This window comes from Argiope bruennichi, chromosome X2, assembly GCF_947563725.1.
Source record: "Argiope bruennichi chromosome X2, qqArgBrue1.1, whole genome shotgun sequence".
Classification (NCBI taxonomy): Eukaryota; Metazoa; Arthropoda; class Arachnida; order Araneae; family Araneidae; genus Argiope; species Argiope bruennichi.
In genome coordinates this window covers 53,242,840-53,264,678 of record NC_079163.1, presented here as the reverse complement: position 1 = coordinate 53,264,678, position 21,839 = coordinate 53,242,840, and the positions used below count along the sequence as shown (strand labels likewise).

Below are 21,839 nucleotides of genomic sequence, written 5' to 3'. Positions count from 1 at the left end.
AAAAATGAAGTAACTAGTGGTTATTGCTTCTATTCTCCTACTCTCTTTGATTATAATGAAAAGGATAAGGATACTTAAATTATTTTTAAGTATTAATAATACAACATTCTTAGTTTATTAATTGTAAAACAGTAATGAAATATTAAATGCTTATTCCACAGATAAAAATAAATAAAAACAAAAACAATTGTAGTATTTTTTTTTTAATATATATAATTTTCTAAAAACAGAAAATAGAGAATTCAGAATATAATATGAATAATAAATTATTTTCACTGTCAGTTATTTTTAAGTATTATCTCAGGAAAACTTACTCCCTGACAGAGAGATTTTGCATCTTCACTGAATTTTGTCGAATATCTTTCTTTGTCTTCTTTAACTCGGCGCTCTACTTCCTCTCTCTTTACTTTTTCTTTTCGGGCTCGAAATGGTGCCTTTTAAATAGAAAACAGAACTGATGTAGTGAACAGTTGCTTTCCTAGTATTTTCAATACACTTGTATCATTAAAAAAAGTTTTACCTGTCCTTCAATCATCTCATATATGAAACACCCAAGACTAAACCAATCAGGACTGAATGTATATTTTTCATTGTCTATGACTTCAGGGGCTAAGGAAATTTAATTGAGATGAGATTAGAAAGAAAATGCACTCAAAGATAATAAAAAGAAATAGTATGAATCAAGATTTTTAATTACTTCAAAAAAATATGTTACCATCAATATTACCACCAATGGAACTAGCATAAAATATTAGCCAGTGGTCATAAAATCACATGAACTCATAACAATAATTTGAATAGTATAACATATTGCTTTATAAATCAAAAGCATTTTTTTCTGAAAGTATCACAAAAAATATCAAACATGCCGTTCATTTCATTGTTATTCCATTACTAGCATGAAATTTACATAAATGTTAAAAAAATATGCAATACAGAATCAAAAGGAGAAAAAAAAAATCTGATTTTAAAATGGTTGCCGAAAATTCCTCAGTATAAATAATTACATTAACTAAGTAATTCTACTCAAATTTCAGACATTTATGTAAATAAGAGTAAAATGACAAAAGTAAGTAAATTAATGACTTCCGATATATCTCAATAAAAGCAAAGACCAGGTTGATGCATTAAAATATTTGGTTAAAATAAATAAATTTTCATTCATGCATTTTTTTATTTTTTTTTTAGGTTTTATAATTCAAAGAAATAGATATCTTCTGAACTCTGTTTGAAATTTTAAGTTGATAATTTTACTACAATTTTTAAGGGTTTCCTTATTTTAATATCATTCTGCATAAAACAAATAACATTTCATTGCATTAGATACAATTTTTTTTTCCGCGTTTTTCCAACTGATAATTTTTAGTTTTAAAAAGGAAAAAAATGCCAAATTCACTTTATTCATCAAAGCCATAAAAAATCCAATAATTGATTACCAATTCAGAGAATTTCACTTTATTGAAAAATATACGTTTTTTTTTTTTTTTTTTTTTTTTTTTTTTTTACTAATTTTAACAAGCATAATAAATATTTTATTGTGTATAGAATTGTATAGAATTCATAAAATAAAAATGAAACCAATTATAAAACAAATTTGTTCCTTTTAATAAGTTAGTAAAATACAGAGATTGGTATTCCTTCCTCCTGTATAATAATGATAATTATGAGCTAAGAATTACGTGAAATAAACTTGCAAGCTTGGACTGATCCACAGATCTAGTTGATTTTAAAGGATTTTTTACATGCAATAGAAATGTAATCCATACAGAAGGTTGAAATTATGTTCTAACTTCACATTTGTCTAATTTGTCTAATGAAACTTTGTGTGACAAAAAGGTAAAAAAATCTTAATAAATCTAAAGGGCATTAGCAAACCTTCTCAGGGAAAATAGGTAAAAAAGCCAAAAAAAGCGAAATATTTAACAAAAATCTAACAATAAGTTCAGTCTAGGTTAAAATTTATTAGAAATTGAAAACAAAATTTAGCAGAAATTACTTTAAAAAAATGGATTTATTTGTAAGATAAGTAAATCGCACAATATCTATTCCGAGATAGATAAAAGTAAATACAAATAAATGAAAATTTATGTCCTGAAAAAAAGCAAAACCTTTTCAAAGCTATATACTTAACCTTATGTCAAAATGATAATTAAAACAATGATAATGAAATAAATAAAAGCGAAATGAACTAAGGTTAATCAGACAATAAAAGAAAATATTAAATAAAATACTATGTGTAGAATTATTCCAAAAACGAATATAGAAAATTTCTGACTTAAGGGAAAAGTAACAATAAAGAATCTATTCAAATCATAGTAAGGTCTAGGTAAAAAGAATACCATTTACAGTATAAAAACCAGTATTTTATTTTTTTTAACAATTTTTGAATGATTTTATGAATAAATTAATGTTATTTTATAAATTGAAAATATATAATTAAACATATAATTACGAATGTGTAAAGTATTCAGAGAAATAAGAAATTTAATTCATTATCAAGATTTTAAAAACATGCTTTTAAATATAACTTAAAGTAGTATATTGAAAGAAGTTACTTTATTTTGTATTTGCTATCTTGCCTCTTATGACAAAATTAAGATAAAAGTCTTTATTTTCATCTAAATTTACAAAATTAAAATAAAAAATTCTTTGGATTATCCAGTTATTCTATCAATAAAAAGATAACTACAGGTAACGCTACAGTTTCAAACAAAGTTTTGTCAGATTTTTTACGACGCAAATTTCTAACACCAATAATTATATCATTAATCACTAATATAGTTTCCATTTCAAATTTATGTCGAAAAACAAAAAAAATACCGAATCAATGATCAAAGTTTTATACGTTTAACTATACAGCTGATTTTGTTTAAAATGTGAAAAGATAATATTAAATATTAGAATTAGAAATAACTAAATTGTATTAAAATAGTTTTATCCCCACAGGAAACTTTTAATAGTTTAAAATTTGTGGATATATGAATTGTTAAATTTTTAAAATGTTTTTTATTATTATTATTACATCAAATTATGCACTTGCAAGAGTAGACCTTTGAGAAGTTTCATGTTATAGCAAAAAATGTTATCTTTTGAGTGTTTCAGTTAAAGCAACGAAATTTTAACATGCACAGTTTATAACTAGGATGGCGAAAGCAGCGCATACGTACTGGACGTCAATAACAGGGGGCGCAAAAGTGAGAAAATTTATATATACTTTTATATTATTATTATTTATATATTTTTAATTGATATTTTATATTATTATTTATATTATAACAATTTATTTATATAGACTTTTTATATCCTAACTCAGCAGATTATTAAAAATTAATATGCGTCCAATCAAGTGCGCGAGAATTCAAATACCTTTTTATCACTCTGGAACCAACTCAAATAGGTTTCTCAAAACAAAATAACAAATAGCTTTTTTTAAATAAAACGCTATATGTTATATAATAATGAGAGTTCGATGATCAAAACCACATATTTAAGGTAATGACGATTATTATTATTATTATTGTTGTTGTTGCTTGAATGGGAAGAGAGGGGGATATATTTGAAATTTCTCACATCTTTTCAGGCTTTTTAACTCCACAAGATTCTTCACGATATACATGGGGACATGTAACATGAGAAAAAATGTTGATATCTCCATGCTGATACAGACCGGATATCGGTTTCTTCTAAATAATTACAATTCATTTCTTCATAATAAATTCATTACAAATAGCTGTCTCTATTTTCAAAGAACAGAATAAAGTACAAAAGAAAATGCATCTATTTATTGGAATGGACTCCATTAGACTTCATCAAAGTTATCAAGAGTTTTTATACATAAAAGAGCAATGTCTATTATTTCTTTCCTTATTATTCATATTAGTGGATTTTTTTCAGTAAATTAAGTAATTTGGATATAATTTATTTTGATGTGTTTTTTTTAATGCAAGGCCAATAATGGGCATATTTGTTTTGTTTTTCTGATGAATTAAATTCACATGATATTCACAATTTCTTATTTTGGCCCTTTTAAAATGATTAAAATAATAAAGATATATCAAATTTTCTGAGTAAGTTTTTTAAAAAAATTCATTAATAACTTTCGGAAAGATTTTCAAAAGTTTGTTTTCTAAATAATTTTGCAATATTTTCTTATATACCTTTTAAATGAGAGTTATTCATACATGATGTCCAAATTGCACTTACTTCTACCGATACTAAAAGCGAGTGCGTATGTCTGTTGTCTTCCTGTCATTTATTACAGCGCAGGATTTTTGGCTTAAAGTTGCCACATTCGGCTTAAATATACTTTGAAGGATACGAATATGTACATCGAAGCGATTTTTGGTGAAACTCCGAAAGAATTTCAATTAATAACCAAACATGAAATTAATTAATTTAGCGAAATTTCGGTTTCGGATGGAAAATTTCGGAAAATTTCGGAAATAATTTTCAAATATCCTATAAAAATATTCCTTATATTATCTTAAAATTTCAAAAATTATTTTTTTAAACACATAAATTGAATTTTTATGCAATTTTAATACAATTTTTAAAAATATTTTTAAATATGATTTATAACAGTTTTCATAATAGAAATTTAACTGAAATATATTTTATCGTTTCATGGCACCTTAAAATCGTTTTTCTTCTATTGAAAAAAATAATTATAATAATAATTATATAACCTAATAAAAATAATTATAATAACCTTTTTAATCAAGAATTTTACTTTATGAAAAGCCATTAAGTGATTTTATAACTAATTAATATTAAATTTTCTTTCTGTCAGTATGATTTCATGCAAAATGCAATTTTTACTTCAAGATTCGATTTGTTATCGCATTTTTTTTTAGGTATACACGAATTTATTAGATGACTTTCATTATTTTTTAAGCTATAGATATTCATAACACTACACTTCAAAAGAAAATGACAATTCTTATTTTTAGAGCTTATGTATCCACAGTATTAATCGGTTTTATTAATTTATGCGATATAGCAAGATTAAATAGTAAATTTCTAAACACCTAATAAATGCAATTATTTTAATGATCATGAGAATCATTTATGGACTTTAACAGCTAAAAAAACGCAAAAAAGTCAGATATTTTTTTCGTCTTTTTTTTTTTAATATCCTATGATTTATGGCACATAATGTTTTAAAGTTATTTAATTATTTAATAGATTAAACCACCCCTAAGGGGGCAGATTAAAAGCTAGGTGCATCATCATATGTCCACCTATTCTATAATCGTGATGTAATCAGTTAACCTCAAATCTTCCTCACTTCAAATTACTATTTAAATTTCTAAATTGAACTTCGCCATTCACATTGAAAATCGGGTCGTTTACGTTTCAAAATATTTTTGGAAAAAAAAAAAAAAAAGTTAAATTTTTGCGATACAAACGAATCATACAAATAGCATTTGATAAAATTAGATAATTTGGACTTTTTTATTTAAAATGTGAGGGAGAAAAATCACAATGTGAAAAAATGAAAGGAAAAAAAAACACATACACACACACGCTGGGCAAGTTGTATCACTCAGAAGGTCATATTTTTATTCAATGAAAATTTCTATTAGTCAGCAAAAGAATGATTGATTTCGAGAAAGCTAATAGATTCTTGGAATTGCTATAAAATAAACTGAATGGGAAAAACCAGGGATAAATTTCCTTAAAAAATAAAAATGAATAAATAAATAACCAGCGCTGGAATTACACGCCATAAAAACTGTGCTAGGATGAAAGATGATATGGATAAAACAATCAATTAATCATCTGATACTTCTACCGATTTCTGGGAATGGGTTGAGCTGTTATTTCGTTGCAAGTTCGAAACAACAACAAAACCGAAACACAACGATGAAAGAATCATTGATAATTTTTTTCGTAAGCTTACATAAAAACATCAGCGTTGCGCTTAAAGACATATTATTCGCTAAGAATACACCTCAGTTGTTTCAAGATCTAGTTCAATTTTAGATGATTTTATAGCCAAAAAGGTAAATTTTATCTACATTATTTACGTGTTGCACAGTAAATAATTAATCAAGCAATTTCTTTGTGGCTACATAATCTCATGAAAAAAAAAAAAAAAAAAAAAACGCTTATAGATTTAAAAGTTAAAAAATATAAAAATTCTAAATATATCCATACATTTAAGTTTAATGTCGGTTTCTTTGTTGTTTTTTAAACAAAATATTGTAACTTTACTCAATATAATAGTTAAAACATTATATTCAACTAATAGTTTTAGATTCTCATATTTTTTTTAATCTTTGCAATGATTATGACATAGTTTGTTGAATTATTTTCAGATTTCTCTTAGTGTTATAAAAGTATCTAATACTTAAGATATATTTTCTTTAATAACATGGTTATTGTGAAAACTTACCTTAGTTAATATCTTTAATGCAGTTTTAATGTAAAAAGGATTCAAAGTTAATTATCATATTAAAGTTTATATTACCAATTGTTGAACCTTAATATGATTTTAAAAATTAATATTACTTATTTAAGGCATATATTTTTGAATAAATTGTTTTCCCATTCTTCAACTACGCATATTTCACTTTTAAAATTAAAATCAAAGAATTATCCTTCATGTTTTATTGAACAATATTTTGTAATATCTGATGACACGACAAATCGAAATATACATGTACACAATACAATGTATAATGCACATGTTTGCAATAATTTAAAAGGGCCGCTAAGACTGTTTGGTATCATGGATCGTGTTCACCCGCTCTTAGACAGCCAGACAGACAGACTTACTGAAAATAGATTTTGTTTAAAATTTAATAGAAATTCATAAATATAGTGCAAAGACCACATGGCGAATTTAATCAGACATCCTGATAAGTTTCTGAAATAATGTCTTCATTGAGAGGTATAACTCCAAAGATGTATTTTTCGGACTCCAGGAACTCTAAAACGTGAAAATTCATCGAAATCTAGAATGTTTTCTTTTCTAGGAAACTAAAATTTCTTTTTTTCTTTGTATACCTCGTTTGGGGGGGGGAGGGGGTTTGAAAAAAAGAGGCCTATTAAAGCTGCAAATTATATCAGTAATATGAGCGGGACATTAGTTAAGTTACATTTTACATAGAAGGCAAAAGCAATTTTAGTTTTGTTGATTACGCCGATCAACTTGTTGTTCTGGGGGGAAGGAAAATTTTCGGGGGAAATGTTATACATTTTCTTTCTTTTCTTCCTCACAGCAATTCCGAATATTAATATGCCGACTTTACTATTCCTAAACTGTTTTACCCAAGAGCACGAATTCTAAACTGAGCCTCAATCGCGACTCGATCTAAAAATGATAAGTTAAAAAATTATAATACCATCAAATTTTCATGATAATATCATAAATTATACGTGAAATCATAAGAATCGGAATCGCAAAAAGAAATTTTTTAAACAATATATTGAGAAACGTGTATAATATAGGATACAGTAAGATAAGTAAAGAATAAATTAATTGTTTCAAAAGAGTCGACAGAAGCAGAATCCATCATAAATTAGGTGCGTGTATTTCAGAATTGAAGGCACTTTTGATCTTAAAAGTCGACATTCCGATCCCTCATAAATTTAACCTTACGATCCCGAGCTCGCCCCAAATAATTTCGTTTGGGCATTTTCGGGCGCATAGCTGAAATCTAGGAGTGAAAGGTAATTCTCGACCAGCCGCTCCTAAGCAAGGGAAGATTCTATTTTGTTTTCATGCACGGAAAATTACTCTGGGTTTTGAAGCATTGAAATTCTCAAGCCTCATAAAGTTAAACATCCTAGTTTTCCCTGTTTCCCATTAGGTTCGCCATCCTGATATACTTCCAACAGTAAAGTTTTTTAAAACAAGATAGACAGTTGTATGAAAACACTTTCATTAATTATCATGCTTATTGACGGAAAAAATTCAAGAACTTTTCAAGTTAATTCAAGAACCATAAAATCACACTTCTTATACATTAAAATTTTTTTTGCCTACTGCCACTAAATGCATTAGTGAAAAGCATAAAGGACACCTGCTATCCACATCTAACATTTAACAAATCAAACAGTTTGAAATGTGTTTTGAGAAAACAATGCAAACCGTCTTACAATTGCAAATTGCATGGCTACTATTAGATCCTAATTTCACAGGAATTGCACAACTTTGTTCTCACTACACCAACACATCCACACTTTAGCTAAACAAGAAATTCATATTATAAAAAAATTCCAAACAAATCACAAACCTTACTTTTGACCAGTAATTGCCATAATAAAGGGGGGGGGGGGGGATGTAACAAAAATTTTATCTGTAAATCTTTATTTCGATTGAAATAATTGAACTGGAAAACAGTATGCCATTAAAATGATTTACATTTTACTTTTCTAAAAGGAGGTATAAAGCAAAAATTCTCAGTTAAGATGTTTATCAAATGATTTGTTCAAAATTTTGTAGATAAATTAACATATACTTTTATCCAATCTTAAAATACTGGGATTCGACTCATAAATAATAGGAAACTTTGACAAATGTTTTGCATTATAAAGAGTAAAACAACTCAAAATCTTTTTAACGAAGCAATTGTAGTTCAGGAATTGCTGAATACATTGGAAAAATACCATACTAACTTTAAACAGAAAATATGCATTTGATTTTAATATATGAAGTTTTACGTAAATTTTGCCAAATTTTAGAATATAAGATGATAGGTATCACTAAAATATAAATTATGTGAATATGAATGCAACCTCCCAAAGAATGAGCAAAGAAACAGAATTCAATTGGTTTTATAAAAGAAAACTGCACAGAAATTAAGAATATTGAATTTTAAAAAAAAAGATTCAATATTTCACTAAAAATCGATTTTTCAATGTAGTCAGCAACATTAAAGTCTAACTCTCTGAGACTAAAGCCACAAATTGATAAATTTAATAAAATAAAATGCTATTCTTTCTATTGTAGTTGCTTGCAATTTATAAAAAAATGAATTCGTTATATCATGTCTTTCATCTTGTTATAGAATGAACAGGCTTCTTTGGCCCTTCTCTTTAGGTTTAAACAACTCATGTCTTGGGAAGTACATCGTTGAAAGAGGATTTAAACAAAACTCTACAAATGAAGGTATGTACTAAGCCATGATATTCATGTTTCAAATCTCTTAACTTATTTTTCGAATTTTTTATTCATTTTTTTATTCATGATTTTTTTCATGATTGGATTTCATAATTTTTTTACCATTCTGTTCCTAAAATTCTAGCTTAAACTTAATTGGGATCATCACCATATGAATTTTTGTTTGAAAAATCAAATCTGGAAATGCTAGTTATGTTTGGCTGACAGGCTTTCAAGAACGTTATTTTCAAGAAAGATTTCTCACGAAAAAGTTTTCAAAACAATTAGTAACCATTTTTTTCGTATCTTGAGCCAAATAAGGGCAAAAGTGGTCACTTTCTCTGAGAGATAGCAATAATTATAATATATAAATAAATAAATAAAGGTCTGGATAATTTTAGATAAATGACAAGAAAAACTTCAATTTAAAAGTTAAGATCGGATCTTAACAGCTCTTTGCAAAACATTTATACGATTTAGATTTTCAGATAGGAAATTTGCCTTTCACATCATATAACTAACTGGTAGTCGCCCAGAATTTCGATAGCTCGTTCAGCAGCAGTTGCATTCATTAGACATCAGGTTTTGCAAAATTTTGTAAGAAGTTCACAATTTCAACAAATTTTAGATACTCCTCTCCTCTCAGTAATGAATCTTTGAGTAAATATGCACTAAATAAAAAGAGGTTCAATACCTTAAGTAAATATTATTTTGCCGTATCTATATGAATTACAGACAACATGCAGGATACAATTACCCACATTTATTTACAAAGTTAAATTTTTTTGCATTTCAATATTCAATTAGTCAAAAAGTTTCCAATATACTGATGAACCATCTATCGAGATAGATAGAAAACCTCACTCAAATTCAATTTTTCTATAAAATTGCAAATTTCTTGTTAAATACCATCGACTGTGGAATGCCCCATGAAAGCTGAAGCTATATATCTGGTTTCTACCTCCTCTTTTTTTTTTTTTTTTTCCCCCCTTTCTATTCCTAAACTGAATGAGTAAATCTATTTACAACGATCTGATGGATGCTTTATTAAACATTAGGATTAGTCAGACATTTAAAGAATACATCCTTAATATATGGAGCCCACATGAAATGAAATTCAGTACAAGCAGTTTGCTGACCCACAGGAGAATCTTTTTGGAAATGTTGCTGTCATGTGATATTAAATTTGTGATATACCTTCCCAGTTATAGGTCTGGATAAAAAGGCGTTATGGCTAAGGGATTTTCAGAATATGTTTTTAAATATCCTTGCAAGAGTTGCATGAATAATAAATCTCCAAGTACTACAAATGCCGTTTCAATTCAGCATCTAAGCATTGAGATGACACAATGAATGGTGAAATACTAATAAGCTACTATTTGTTGAAGATTACTTGGCAATTGTGGAAACAATTCAACTTGCTCTCCCTTTTCCCAACCAGTATCCTAAATTACACAGAAAGAATAAATTGGCAAATGATAGCATTCTAAATATCAACATTCATTTTCCACTGGCAGAATTCTGAAGGCAAAATTAAATCACAAATTGGTATTTTCTTAATTCCCAGAAAATAATGTATGAATATTTCGCCAATTTTTAAAAACATTTTTCAAGGACCGTGGGAACCCTGAATTTGACTTCTGTAAAAGCTGATAATACAAAAATTAAATTTTTATACGCCCCCATAGTAAAAAAAAAGTTTTAATGAATGATATGTTCTTATATTCATCTACACACACAAATTTTCATATTTCCAGCAACAATATTTTCAGATATACATGTTTTCCCCCACAAATTTCACAAATGACTTCTGCAGCTTATCACAAATTTAGATAGACATTTATTTTAGAAACGCAAATTTATTAATTATGTACTTGAAGGTTAAATTTTATTTTTATTTTCTGTGAAATATACAGTTGGAAAATATGCTTAAAATATATTTTTTTTAAATTTCTTTAAAAATAGAAAAATTATAAATTAAAACTTTGTTGTCTTTGAAAAGATAATTTTTTGAGCTTTAAGATAAAGTAAAACATTACTTTTGCGCTGTAATATTTTTAGAAATTAACGCGGGAAAACGCCAAACTTTCGTTTAATTTTTAACTAAAATTTTAGTAAAAATCTTCAAAAAAAAAAAATCGTTCCGAGGTGCACATTCCTACCGTCCAAAGTATGTATGTGCTAAATTTCTTAGATATGGATCAAACAGCCAGACCTACAAAATGCCAACACATACTCACACAAGCACAAATTCTTCTTTATTATATGTACGTAAAATACGTTAAGTTGGATGAGTAAGTATGTAAAGTTGGATGATAGTAACTGGATAGCTCTCCTCCTCACCACACTTCAACAGTAAAATGATGTTTGAATGCAGAATTCCTAGATTAGTGAATTAGCTCGCAAAGACTAGTTGAATTTTGTTCCTTTATCACTTCACTTGAGGCATCTAGAGTTTTATTTCTTGAGTCACCTCTGTGTCTAAAATGCTTTCTATTAATGCCGCAGAGCTTCGTCGATGAATTCATGAAATATATCTTGATGTCACAAGTGATGAATTGGATCGTGAGAAAACAAATATTTTTTAGAAGAATGCAACTTTTTTTAGGCGTTGAAAGTTCTTATTTTGAACAAGTTTAACACATAATGCATTATTTAATCATTTTTTTAATTTAAAGAGTTAGTAAATGCACAGTTATTTTCTAATTCAGCCATCTTAATAAACTTTTGTGGTATATATAGTATCCCTGAAATGCACAACAACAAACTAATGAGAGCAATAAACATGCAAACATGTCTAAAGTATGAAAAATCGATCTAAGTCAATAAATTTGACGTTCAATATCTCAGAAAATTTTACAGATAAGTGCATGACATTATGTGTTAATAGATGAGTGCAACAAAAAAAAAATTATTCATTGTCACTCTTTCACTAAGAGGATGGTATAAAATTTAATTTTTTAAACATTTTTCATCAAACTCTATAGAAGCCAAAGTGTGTTCATGCAACTGCCTACTTTATTTAATTGACTATGCAACTGGAAGTATATGTTAAATTTTATTATTTGAGGAAATAAATAATAAACTTTACCACTTTTTGGGACATCCTGTATACTTCGTTATTCAGCAACTAAGACACCATGTTTTGTCTGGACTGGATTCTCCAGAAATAATCATATCCAAGGATATCCTAAATTTTTATTCAAGATTCTATCTTTTTTAAAGGCCAGTCTTTACATATTTATAATGAGATTCAACGTTATGAATATTAATATTTCTGTATTTATTTGTGCATTTATTCGTGATAACTAACTGGAACTCCCAAAATTTAACATTCTGGTCATACTACTGAAATGTGAAGCAATTACACTTCAAATTTTTAAATTCACCTAGGTAAAGAATCAGTTTTGATGGGGGGGGGGGGGATTCCAAATTTTAAAAAAAGGCAAAATCGTTACTTAAACATCTAAGATATAAAAGCGCGTTTACACATGGATTATTGATCGTATGCATGAACATAAAGGAAAAATTCATACCCATGTATCCAACAGTACCAACACGCCCACGAACCATTTCATCTTCAGATATCTCAGTAGCTAATCCCAAATCAGATATTCTGACATGGCCTAAAAACACAAAATATTAAACATTATACTAGCTATTCAACCATCTATGGGGATTTTGACAAAATCATATCTTACTGAGTTATTTTAAATATAAATTAAGTGAGCAACAAGGAGATTTTCAGATGTAAAACTAGCAGGTTTTAAGTTTCAAATATTTATTCCTTGAAATGAATCTTAACTATTTTAAATTTAAATACCTCTTTAGAGAGAAATTCAACTGTATATCAGATATTTAATAACTAGTTTTTATCTTAAATTAATCACTTCAATGAAAAAAAACAACGATAAAAACAACAGCCAACAACAAAAAACAAATATTGGAGAACACAGTAACTTACAGACTTTTTTATTGAAATATTAATCATAACTTTTACAACTTAATACAACATTTGCAAAAATTATTCGAACAAATTTTTAATGCAAATATATATTCCTAGGAAAAAAAATTTCCTTCCAGCCTATTTTATTAATTTTACAAAAATGAACATTAAATCTAATTTAGCTAAATTATGGTTAAATCTAACTCCTCTCTTCTAATATGAACTCTTCAAAACTTTAAATGCAATTATTAATATATTTTATAAAATAGTCTTTGGATAATTTAAAAAAAACATGTAACGGTAATTTTACAAGAAAATTAAAATATAGTATTGAATTTAAATGACAGATTTTTTTTCCCTTCAGTTAAGCGAGAACTAAAGAATCAGCATTAAACACTGCAGCTCTTACTACTTTAAGTAGTTGTCAAAAATACCCAGATATGTAAAACTATGCTCATCCATTCATAAGCATTTGTATACTAATTAGTATTTACCAAATGAGACATTTCTACACAATAAAAACTTTTTTTTGAAAACTTAGTGTAAAAGCATAATAAATATACAGCTATCAATCAATGGCAATGAACATTGAGAAGAGCAGATAAATGCTAAGAAACAAATATTATAAAATTAACATACCATGGTCATCCAAAAGAATATTCTCAGGTTTCAGATCCCTAAAACAAAAACAAAAATTTAACTTGTAAAACCACAGAAAAGAAAATTTCTAATAAATTTATTATTTAAGAGTAAAAGTTTTGATTATAAAACTGCAATTATTAATTTTTAACCATGCAAGAGGCGATTAAAATACATATTATTCATTAAAAATACATCAAAAAATCTTTCATGGTGGATTTCAATCAAAGTTATAATATTCTCATGAGAATTTTTATTTTCGAGTGATAGATAGTTTTTCTAGATTTCATTCAATATAAATATGAAATAAGAATTTTCATTTCATACTATATTTAATAAAAACCAGAAGAAATCAAAATCAAATACTAAAAATTATATAAAGAAATTTAATTCTTGGATTACTTTCAATTTATAATGAAAAGGCTCAATAATAATAAGATGATTTTAAAATGCATTAAATTAAAATCAACTCTTAATAAACTGAAGAGAAAAGAAAAAAAAATGTAATAAATAAAACATATAACCTGTATACGATTCCTTGAGCATGCAAATGTTCTAATCCTTGAGTGACTTCTGCTGCATAAAATCTTGCTCTGTTTAATTCAAATCCAGGTTCACCGCCCATATTGTAGATATGGAATTTCAAATCTCCTCCGTTCATTATAGTCAATACCAAGCAAAGTGCATCCTTTGTTTCATATGCATAAGCAAGACTTACCTATAACAAATAAAATGTGCATTAAATATATGATTCAAAAAATAATTAATACTAATTAATATTAATGATAAGCTAGTATATGATTTTATGTCTAGAATTCATTTACCAATAAAGAAGTATAATTTTAATAGATGCATTATAAGAATTCAAGTAACTGCAGTTGTTAGTGGCTGTAGATTTTATTAAATTCCGTAAACCAGACGAACTTTTTTGCATTTCGAGATATAAGAAAAATGCATATTGACTTCATAAATACATACATATTATATATTCTGATGATAATTGTGTGCCAAAAGTGGCATTACACCGGTAAATAGCTCATAAATAAAATAAAATAGAGTTTAAATAGCTATTAAAGTACTAGTCATTCAAAAAAAAAATCTTTCATACGCAAATTTCAAATTTGAAGAATGAAACATGAAGAATGAAGCAATTATATATAATTACTTTATTCTTCATGTTTGATTATAATTCATAAATTTCATAAAAATTTATTTACATGAGATGCAAAAACATATTCTTAAAATTCGCAATTTATAGGGACAAACAATATGGAACAAAAAAATTTTAAAAATGCCAAAATAATCAGTTATTTTATTTATAAAAACTGAAATACTTACAACAAATCTCGAATTTATTTTTTGCAGAATATTCTTTTCAATCAGCACCATTGATTCCCCTTTTCTCTTTTTTATTCTCTTCTTTTCTAGTTTCTTGCAAGCATACATCTTTCCAGTAGCTCTAACTTGACAAGCACAGACTTCTCCAAATCCTCCTTTTCCCAACACACGATACATGCGGAAAGTTTTGGCTGTTACAGGTTGACTAAAAGTAAAATATATATCTACGTTATTTTTAAATATTTAAGAAAAAATATAAAATAAAATTTTATAAAGAAATAATTTTTGTCCCGATTCATAAATGAATTATGAAAAAGAATAATGTAGATTTTGAAACAACAGTTGAGTATTTTTATTTTTTTAAAGAAGTTTATTGAGATCGTTGCAAAAAATTCGATTCGTATCTCTAATGCAAGATTATTTCTGGTTATTAATTCGTAATATTCATAAATAAATTATTAAATTTATTTTAGAAAAATATTCATAAAGTCGTTTTAGTAATAAGGCATAAAACCAATATTCAAAAATTTCAGAAAATTAATTACAGAAAATACAGAACATTCACAGAAAATTCTGAAATTTGAAAAAAAAAAAAAAAAACTAATTCCTTGCTTATTATTTTAATTATCCATTATCCATTCTACCAATGCTTTTTTAACTAATTATTCCTACACAAAATTACAGAAAATTATACAAATCTGTAAAATTTTGACAACGATGTTAAAGAATGATTACAATTACACAGCTTCTTGTATTATGCCTTTATAAAATGAGTTTTTTAGAAGAATTTGAAGACCATTCGCTGTTTTTTCTTGCTGCTATTAACTACTACTAATATAAATAGTAGTAGTAACAATAACTAGAAATTCTCATCGCAATGGACAAATTCCTTTATCCTATTAAACATCAAATAACATGGGGTAGATTCTTGTGAGTATTTCAAATTAACATGAATTCAGATATTAAAATAAAGTGAATCATATTCAGGCACATAAAAAGCTCTGTTTTCCCCATAATACAATTACAAAAGTAAATCTAATCAACGAAATAAATCAATGAATATTTTAGAAAAAAGAAACTGACAAAGAATTATTCATTCGTTATAACTTCAAAATCATTAAAAATATATATATATATGAATTTTAACACAAAGATTCAATTCTGAAATCTTTTAAAACAGTCCAAGTTAAAAAATGACACCCAATAAGATCGTATTTTTGTGGTCCACATTCATTGCCCACATATTATTGATATATATATATATATATATTTAGGATCTCTTTAAATGATTTTCATGCACAATATTAAAATTGTATGTCCAGTACTTTCAGACTTTATTCAGCAAGAAAACAGAACATAATCCTTAGCTGTGTAAAATATATAAAGAAACGCCAACATTTAGTAGTTTAATTTTCAAATTAATTTTTTTTATTAATTTCTGTAGGATTGAAAATAAATTAACAGGAAGGAAACAATTTCCAAAAAAGTTAATTCAACGAAACAAAAAAAAAATTAAAGCATTTAAAATAGATTTCATTTTTGTAAAAATAATTTTAATTGCCTAGGCCAATAGGAAAATAAGGAAAAATATAGCACAATATATAAGGAAAAAATTTTACATGCATTTTCGACTGCATAGATTTAAAGGAATCTTTAAAATACATACACATTTCATAATAATGATCATAAGGACGAATTACCTTTCAAGCCATTTCCATTGCAGGTACCGATGAAAAAACATACTGTTCTCAAATTCTTTAAAGGGCTCCCTTGACAGAAATTCCTTAACTGATCTGTAAGAAATCAAAGTAAAACTGGGATTTTTTTCCCTATAAAAAATTTCAATTCATATTAAGCAAATGCACAATTTTTACAAGCAATTAAAAAAGCATTAATCTATAAAAAAGCACTTTTAATGTTTATTATGCAAATGCATCAATCACTTTCAGATTAGAGTAAGTAGTTCCTGCTTAAAATAAAGCAATTAATATTCGAAAAGAAATCCTGATATTAGCAATAAAAAAAAGTACAAGCATGTTCGTTAATACTTCTAACTCGCTGGATTTTCGACTCTACTTTTTCCACATTTGTCTTCTGTTGAGGCGCGAATGAAATGAAGAAGGAAATTTCACCAGGTCATTAAAATAAAATTTTTAATTTCAATTAAATTCTCATTTACCAAATTGAAACAAAGGCAAACACCGAAAACATGCAAAAATGAACAGAAATATCCAGCAATCATTTTTTCAGTTTTTTTCAAAAAATTACATAAATGTGAAATTAAAAAAAAAAATGCATTAATAGAATAGGCCGTTAAAGGTGAAAATGAATAGCGCAGATACAAAACTATAAAAAAAAATTTGTGATTACCTTATCTTAGAAAGTTAATGTAACCTCATAAGCTATCTTTTTATAAACAAATTTAGTTTAAAAACAGTTTTCTTTTAATTATAAATCCTTCAACAGTATATATTACCTAGCACATTCTGCAAATAGATCTCTGCTTGCTGTCTGCAGATTTGAATAGCATCGTTCAATCAAATCTTCATTGACAACATCTACGAACTCACTTGACTATAAGAAATATGAAAAAGGAATTACAAAGGAATAATAAAAAATGTAAAGTTATAAAATACTTTAAACTTTCATTAACAACTCACATCTTTAGTAAGATATTTCGTAAAAACTTCTTGAGCTACATCTGCACGATCTTCATCTAATTGTACTTCATAAGCATCCTAAAACAATCATTCAAAATTTGTGTAACATTTTGCAACTAAAATGGGCAACAATTAGTACATTATATAAAAGAAAATGTTAAGACTATAGTTTGCAGTAAATGAATGAAATTACGTACCACTATATCTAGAAAGTTGCAGCATTTATGATAATGAGGCTTAGTTTCACAAAACTGCCTGAAAAGTTTGTGTCCAATCGGTTGTTGCTCTATAACGTATGAGTATCTGCAATCTGGAAAAAAAAGTCATTAATGTCCTTAATGAGATATAACTGGAAAAAATTAAGAACTAAACGTTCTCTACACATTAACTAAAAGTTTAAATGCAAAGAAGTCATGATTAACATATTATTATATATTAAAGCAAATTTTAGAAATAATCCCCCCCCCCCTAAAAAAATATGCCAAGTGATTTAGAACTTGTAAAGGCCAATGTTAAAATATAAAAAGTTTGGTGTCATTTATTGATGTGAAGAATTCACCTCAGGAAATACAACCAACATTTTTTTTAATCTTTAATGTACTTTAACATCTATTAAACTTCTATCAGTCGTAGCGCTTTAACTTGAGCAAGTATGAAAATTATATTTAAAAAAATGAAAGTTGTTCAATTAGAAACGGCATGTTCACGCAAAAATTCAATATGATAATTGGTGCACGTTATATCCGTCGGGGCCAAACGTCCTCGCACTGGTGTGGTGTGGAAATCTGGAGTGGAAGGTGGCAGCTCAAGTGTCGTCCTCGACATCTGACCGCTGTTCAAAATTACGAGGTCCGTCATAAAATAGCCCTAGTGTTAATTATATTAACGTCCCGTTTTTAAAGCAACTAACTCAATGTGATATTTTTTTGAGTGCATGCTATTTAGATAGCAATGCAGCATGTTTTATTATGCGACAATATTGCAAATGAAAGTATATTTTTTACAGTGCTAGTTGTCTTAAACAGTAATGAGTTTTTATTTATATTTTTTTCCCAATGTAAAAGACAAAATTAGAGAATTAGAGTAAATTCCAAAATCCAAAATTAGAGTTATAAAATATTTTTAAAAGTTAAGGATCTATCTTTTAAATGAATTAACAATATGAAGGGGAAAAAATTTCTAGAAATTTTTTTTGCATAGAAGTGTAGCAGGTATATTAATGAGTCTTAAAGCAAATAAAAAGGAAGAATGAATCTCTGGTCAAATGTCACCGGTCAAATCATGGAGGCATTAATTGGAGTCTCCTCTGGGAAATGTGTTGTCACCAGGACCGGATTTATATAGAAGCCAGATAAGCTACTACTTAGAGGTCCCAATTTCTTCCCAACTCCCTTCCCCCCCAAAAAAATATTCTAGTGGGCAAGAGTCTTATGTATTAAAAGCACTATTTAAATGGACTGGAACCCAGTTTTGCCTCAAAGCTTAAATCTGACACTGGTAGTCACATACATTTAACCAGGAGACTATGGAACTCTTGCTTTGTGTAGAAACTTTACGCCATTTTCGTATAAAATTATCCCACTTCAAACGCGATCTTATATTAATTTTTATCCAAAAGATGCAACCTAGGATACTTTCAAGTGATGTCTTATTTTTTCATACAAAATAATCACTTCATGCCATTGAAGGAAACCATACGTCCAGAGCTGTGATGCTTTGAAATTTTTTAGTGATATGCTTAATAGGATGAAACTGCAAGAATAAATGGCACAGTCTTGCAAATTGCAAGGTAATGCGAAAAATCAGATACTCTGCTCTTCGGTCAATAATCTTTTCCCAGTTGATATTTTCCAACTCGTGAAATAATAGTTTCCAATCTGATCCACATTTACTCTTCTTGGTATTTCCCTCGTCCATTTGTTGTTTTGATCGCCATTTTCCTATGATTCGAATATCAAACATCTACTTTTAGCAAAAAGCGGTAAGTTTCTAATCCTCGGGAGTTTTGAGCAATTCTTTTCTTGCACTCGACAAAATACTATCTTTTTGCACTCATCTTATCTTAGAATCAAACTATTATTTTCTTTAAATCTAATAAAAGCTGAAAATTCCAATTAAACGCAGGCACGTTCGTTATTTATCAAATGTCGAAGGGTCAATCTGCAATTCGATGAGCCATTCGTCAGTAACTGTGGCGCCCATCAGCTAACGATCTCGCGTGGGATTTTATCTCACTGCGAGTGTTCTGGATATTCTTGGTCAGCCTTATTTTTCCCCATTAAGTCCTATTTTCGAAGAAATACGATTTAACAGATATAATGGCTTTACTTTAACATATAAATTTAAAAATATGATTTACGTAGGTATAACGTACATATGACGATAGAGAATGAGCAAAATAAATTCTAATTTTAATCCAATACGCAGTCAAACCGAAGTTTCATATTTAAATGCTATTTACAGATGAAGAACCTCCTCCTCATCTTCAATTATCAATAACCTTTCAATGTCAGAACATAATAGTAAATCTTTTCATAAAACATATATTTGTACTCACTAATTTGAGTACAATTGAGTAAATTGTACTCAAATAATTACTCACTAATTTGAGTACAATTGAGTAAATTGTACTCAAATAATTACTCACTAATTTGAGTAAAAAATTGAGTTATCACTAATTTGAAGAAAACGCTAAATATTAAGATACGAAAATATTACAATATACATATGCATTAAAAAAAATTCCCTCCTAAAATATTAGCTTCGATAGTCAATGGAAGTTCAAATGACAAATATTTAAAGGTTTATTCTTTAAGGGGTGGAAGTATTAAAGTAATTATAACTTTAATAAAATAAATTATAAATATTTCGTTTATTTATGAATGATTTTGTCAAACAAATGATCACATTAAGGAACAACTAAGAAACACAGCAATACTGCATCTTCCAGTTAAGATGTTTGTATAAAAGTCTCACACCTCCAAGGTCCTCCTTATTTCGTTGATTCCAATATAAAGTTAATTAATTGCATAAGCTAGTACTGCAAGGCGACTATTAATGGGAAACGTTTAAATTTTCTCATATAAAAAAAATTATCTGTCACTAATTAATCATTACTGCAATGTACTAAGCACTGAGTACGTTCTCTGTAACATTTTGAGCATCAATGACTTCCGCAAATCTGTAAGTACAAGTTTAAATATTTGGGATTTGCGCTCACTTTTCTTAATTGTCATGATAATGCAATTCAAATTACTTTTTGATAATTCAGCCGCATGACTCATAATAAATAATTATATTTTTCAAATTAAAAGCACAGTCTTTGCTCAACTAGTGACAGTTTAAGATAACCCAACTCGTCTATTTTTACGTGATAGCGCATTTAGATAAAAGTAACTCCTAAATAGTAAGTACATGGGTATATTATTTCAGTTTAAGCACTCTTGAAATACTGTCCCGAAAAAATAAGCAATGAGATAATTGTAAAACTTTTTTAAAAAATTCTACTAAAAAACTAAAAACTAACATTGATAAAAACGAATGCAGTAAAAGCTTTAAAATAAATAAAGGGAAGAAAAATTGACAATTAAAAAATGAAATTAACAATTAAGAAGTAGAAATGCCCCCACTCCTATTTTATAAGTATTGAGAGGAAGAAAAAAAATGATCAAATGAATAAAAAATGGGGGGGGGGGCAAATTAATACATGCTTAAACGGAGCGCTTAAAACAAATCCGATTGCACATCTTTCATTGTAACACAAATTAAAAACTGAAATCCAAATTATTGACAGATTTTATTCACTTTTATTTCTTTTGAACATAAATACGACCACGTAAATTGTGTTTATGTTCAAGAAAATTTATATAATTTTGTCTAAAAATAATTCACACCGATAAGATCAAGAAATCAAGATATGATTTTCTATTAAAATCACTTTTGAAGTGGATGGATATTTGGTGTGAATATTTTCCACCCTGAAAATTTTCACACCGCAATCACTTCAAGGTCAGGAATCTCCTTTGATTATGGTTTGTAATTTCCAAGCTATTGAACAGATTCAATCTTGATCGTCAATTTAATATATCAAATTCGCCTATTTATTATTATTATCATTATTATTAAGGAATAACCAATAACTAAGCAC

At 27.4% G+C, this 21,839-nt stretch overlaps 1 protein-coding gene across 2 annotated transcripts in view; it reads right to left on the bottom strand.

Annotated features, from left to right (window-relative positions):
* The window catches only part of LOC129960189 (G protein-coupled receptor kinase 2-like), a 96,036-nt gene that overhangs the window by 7,490 nt on the left and 66,707 nt on the right, over positions 1-21,839 (bottom strand). For both annotated transcript variants that reach the window (XR_008783553.1, XM_056073408.1), the window contains exons 3-12: positions 17,890-18,002; positions 17,693-17,770; positions 17,509-17,606; positions 16,733-16,825; positions 15,033-15,237; positions 14,219-14,412; positions 13,695-13,732; positions 12,646-12,735; positions 521-609; positions 315-434 (exon numbers count right to left, since the gene is read on the bottom strand). Coding sequence is in view for 1 of the 2 variants with exons in the window: in XM_056073408.1 (XP_055929383.1) it covers positions 315-434; positions 521-609; positions 12,646-12,735; positions 13,695-13,732; positions 14,219-14,412; positions 15,033-15,237; positions 16,733-16,825; positions 17,509-17,606; positions 17,693-17,770; positions 17,890-18,002 (1,118 nt within the window). In the remaining variant the exon portion in view is untranslated. The remainder of the gene's footprint in view (positions 1-314; positions 435-520; positions 610-12,645; positions 12,736-13,694; positions 13,733-14,218; positions 14,413-15,032; positions 15,238-16,732; positions 16,826-17,508; positions 17,607-17,692; positions 17,771-17,889; positions 18,003-21,839) is intronic.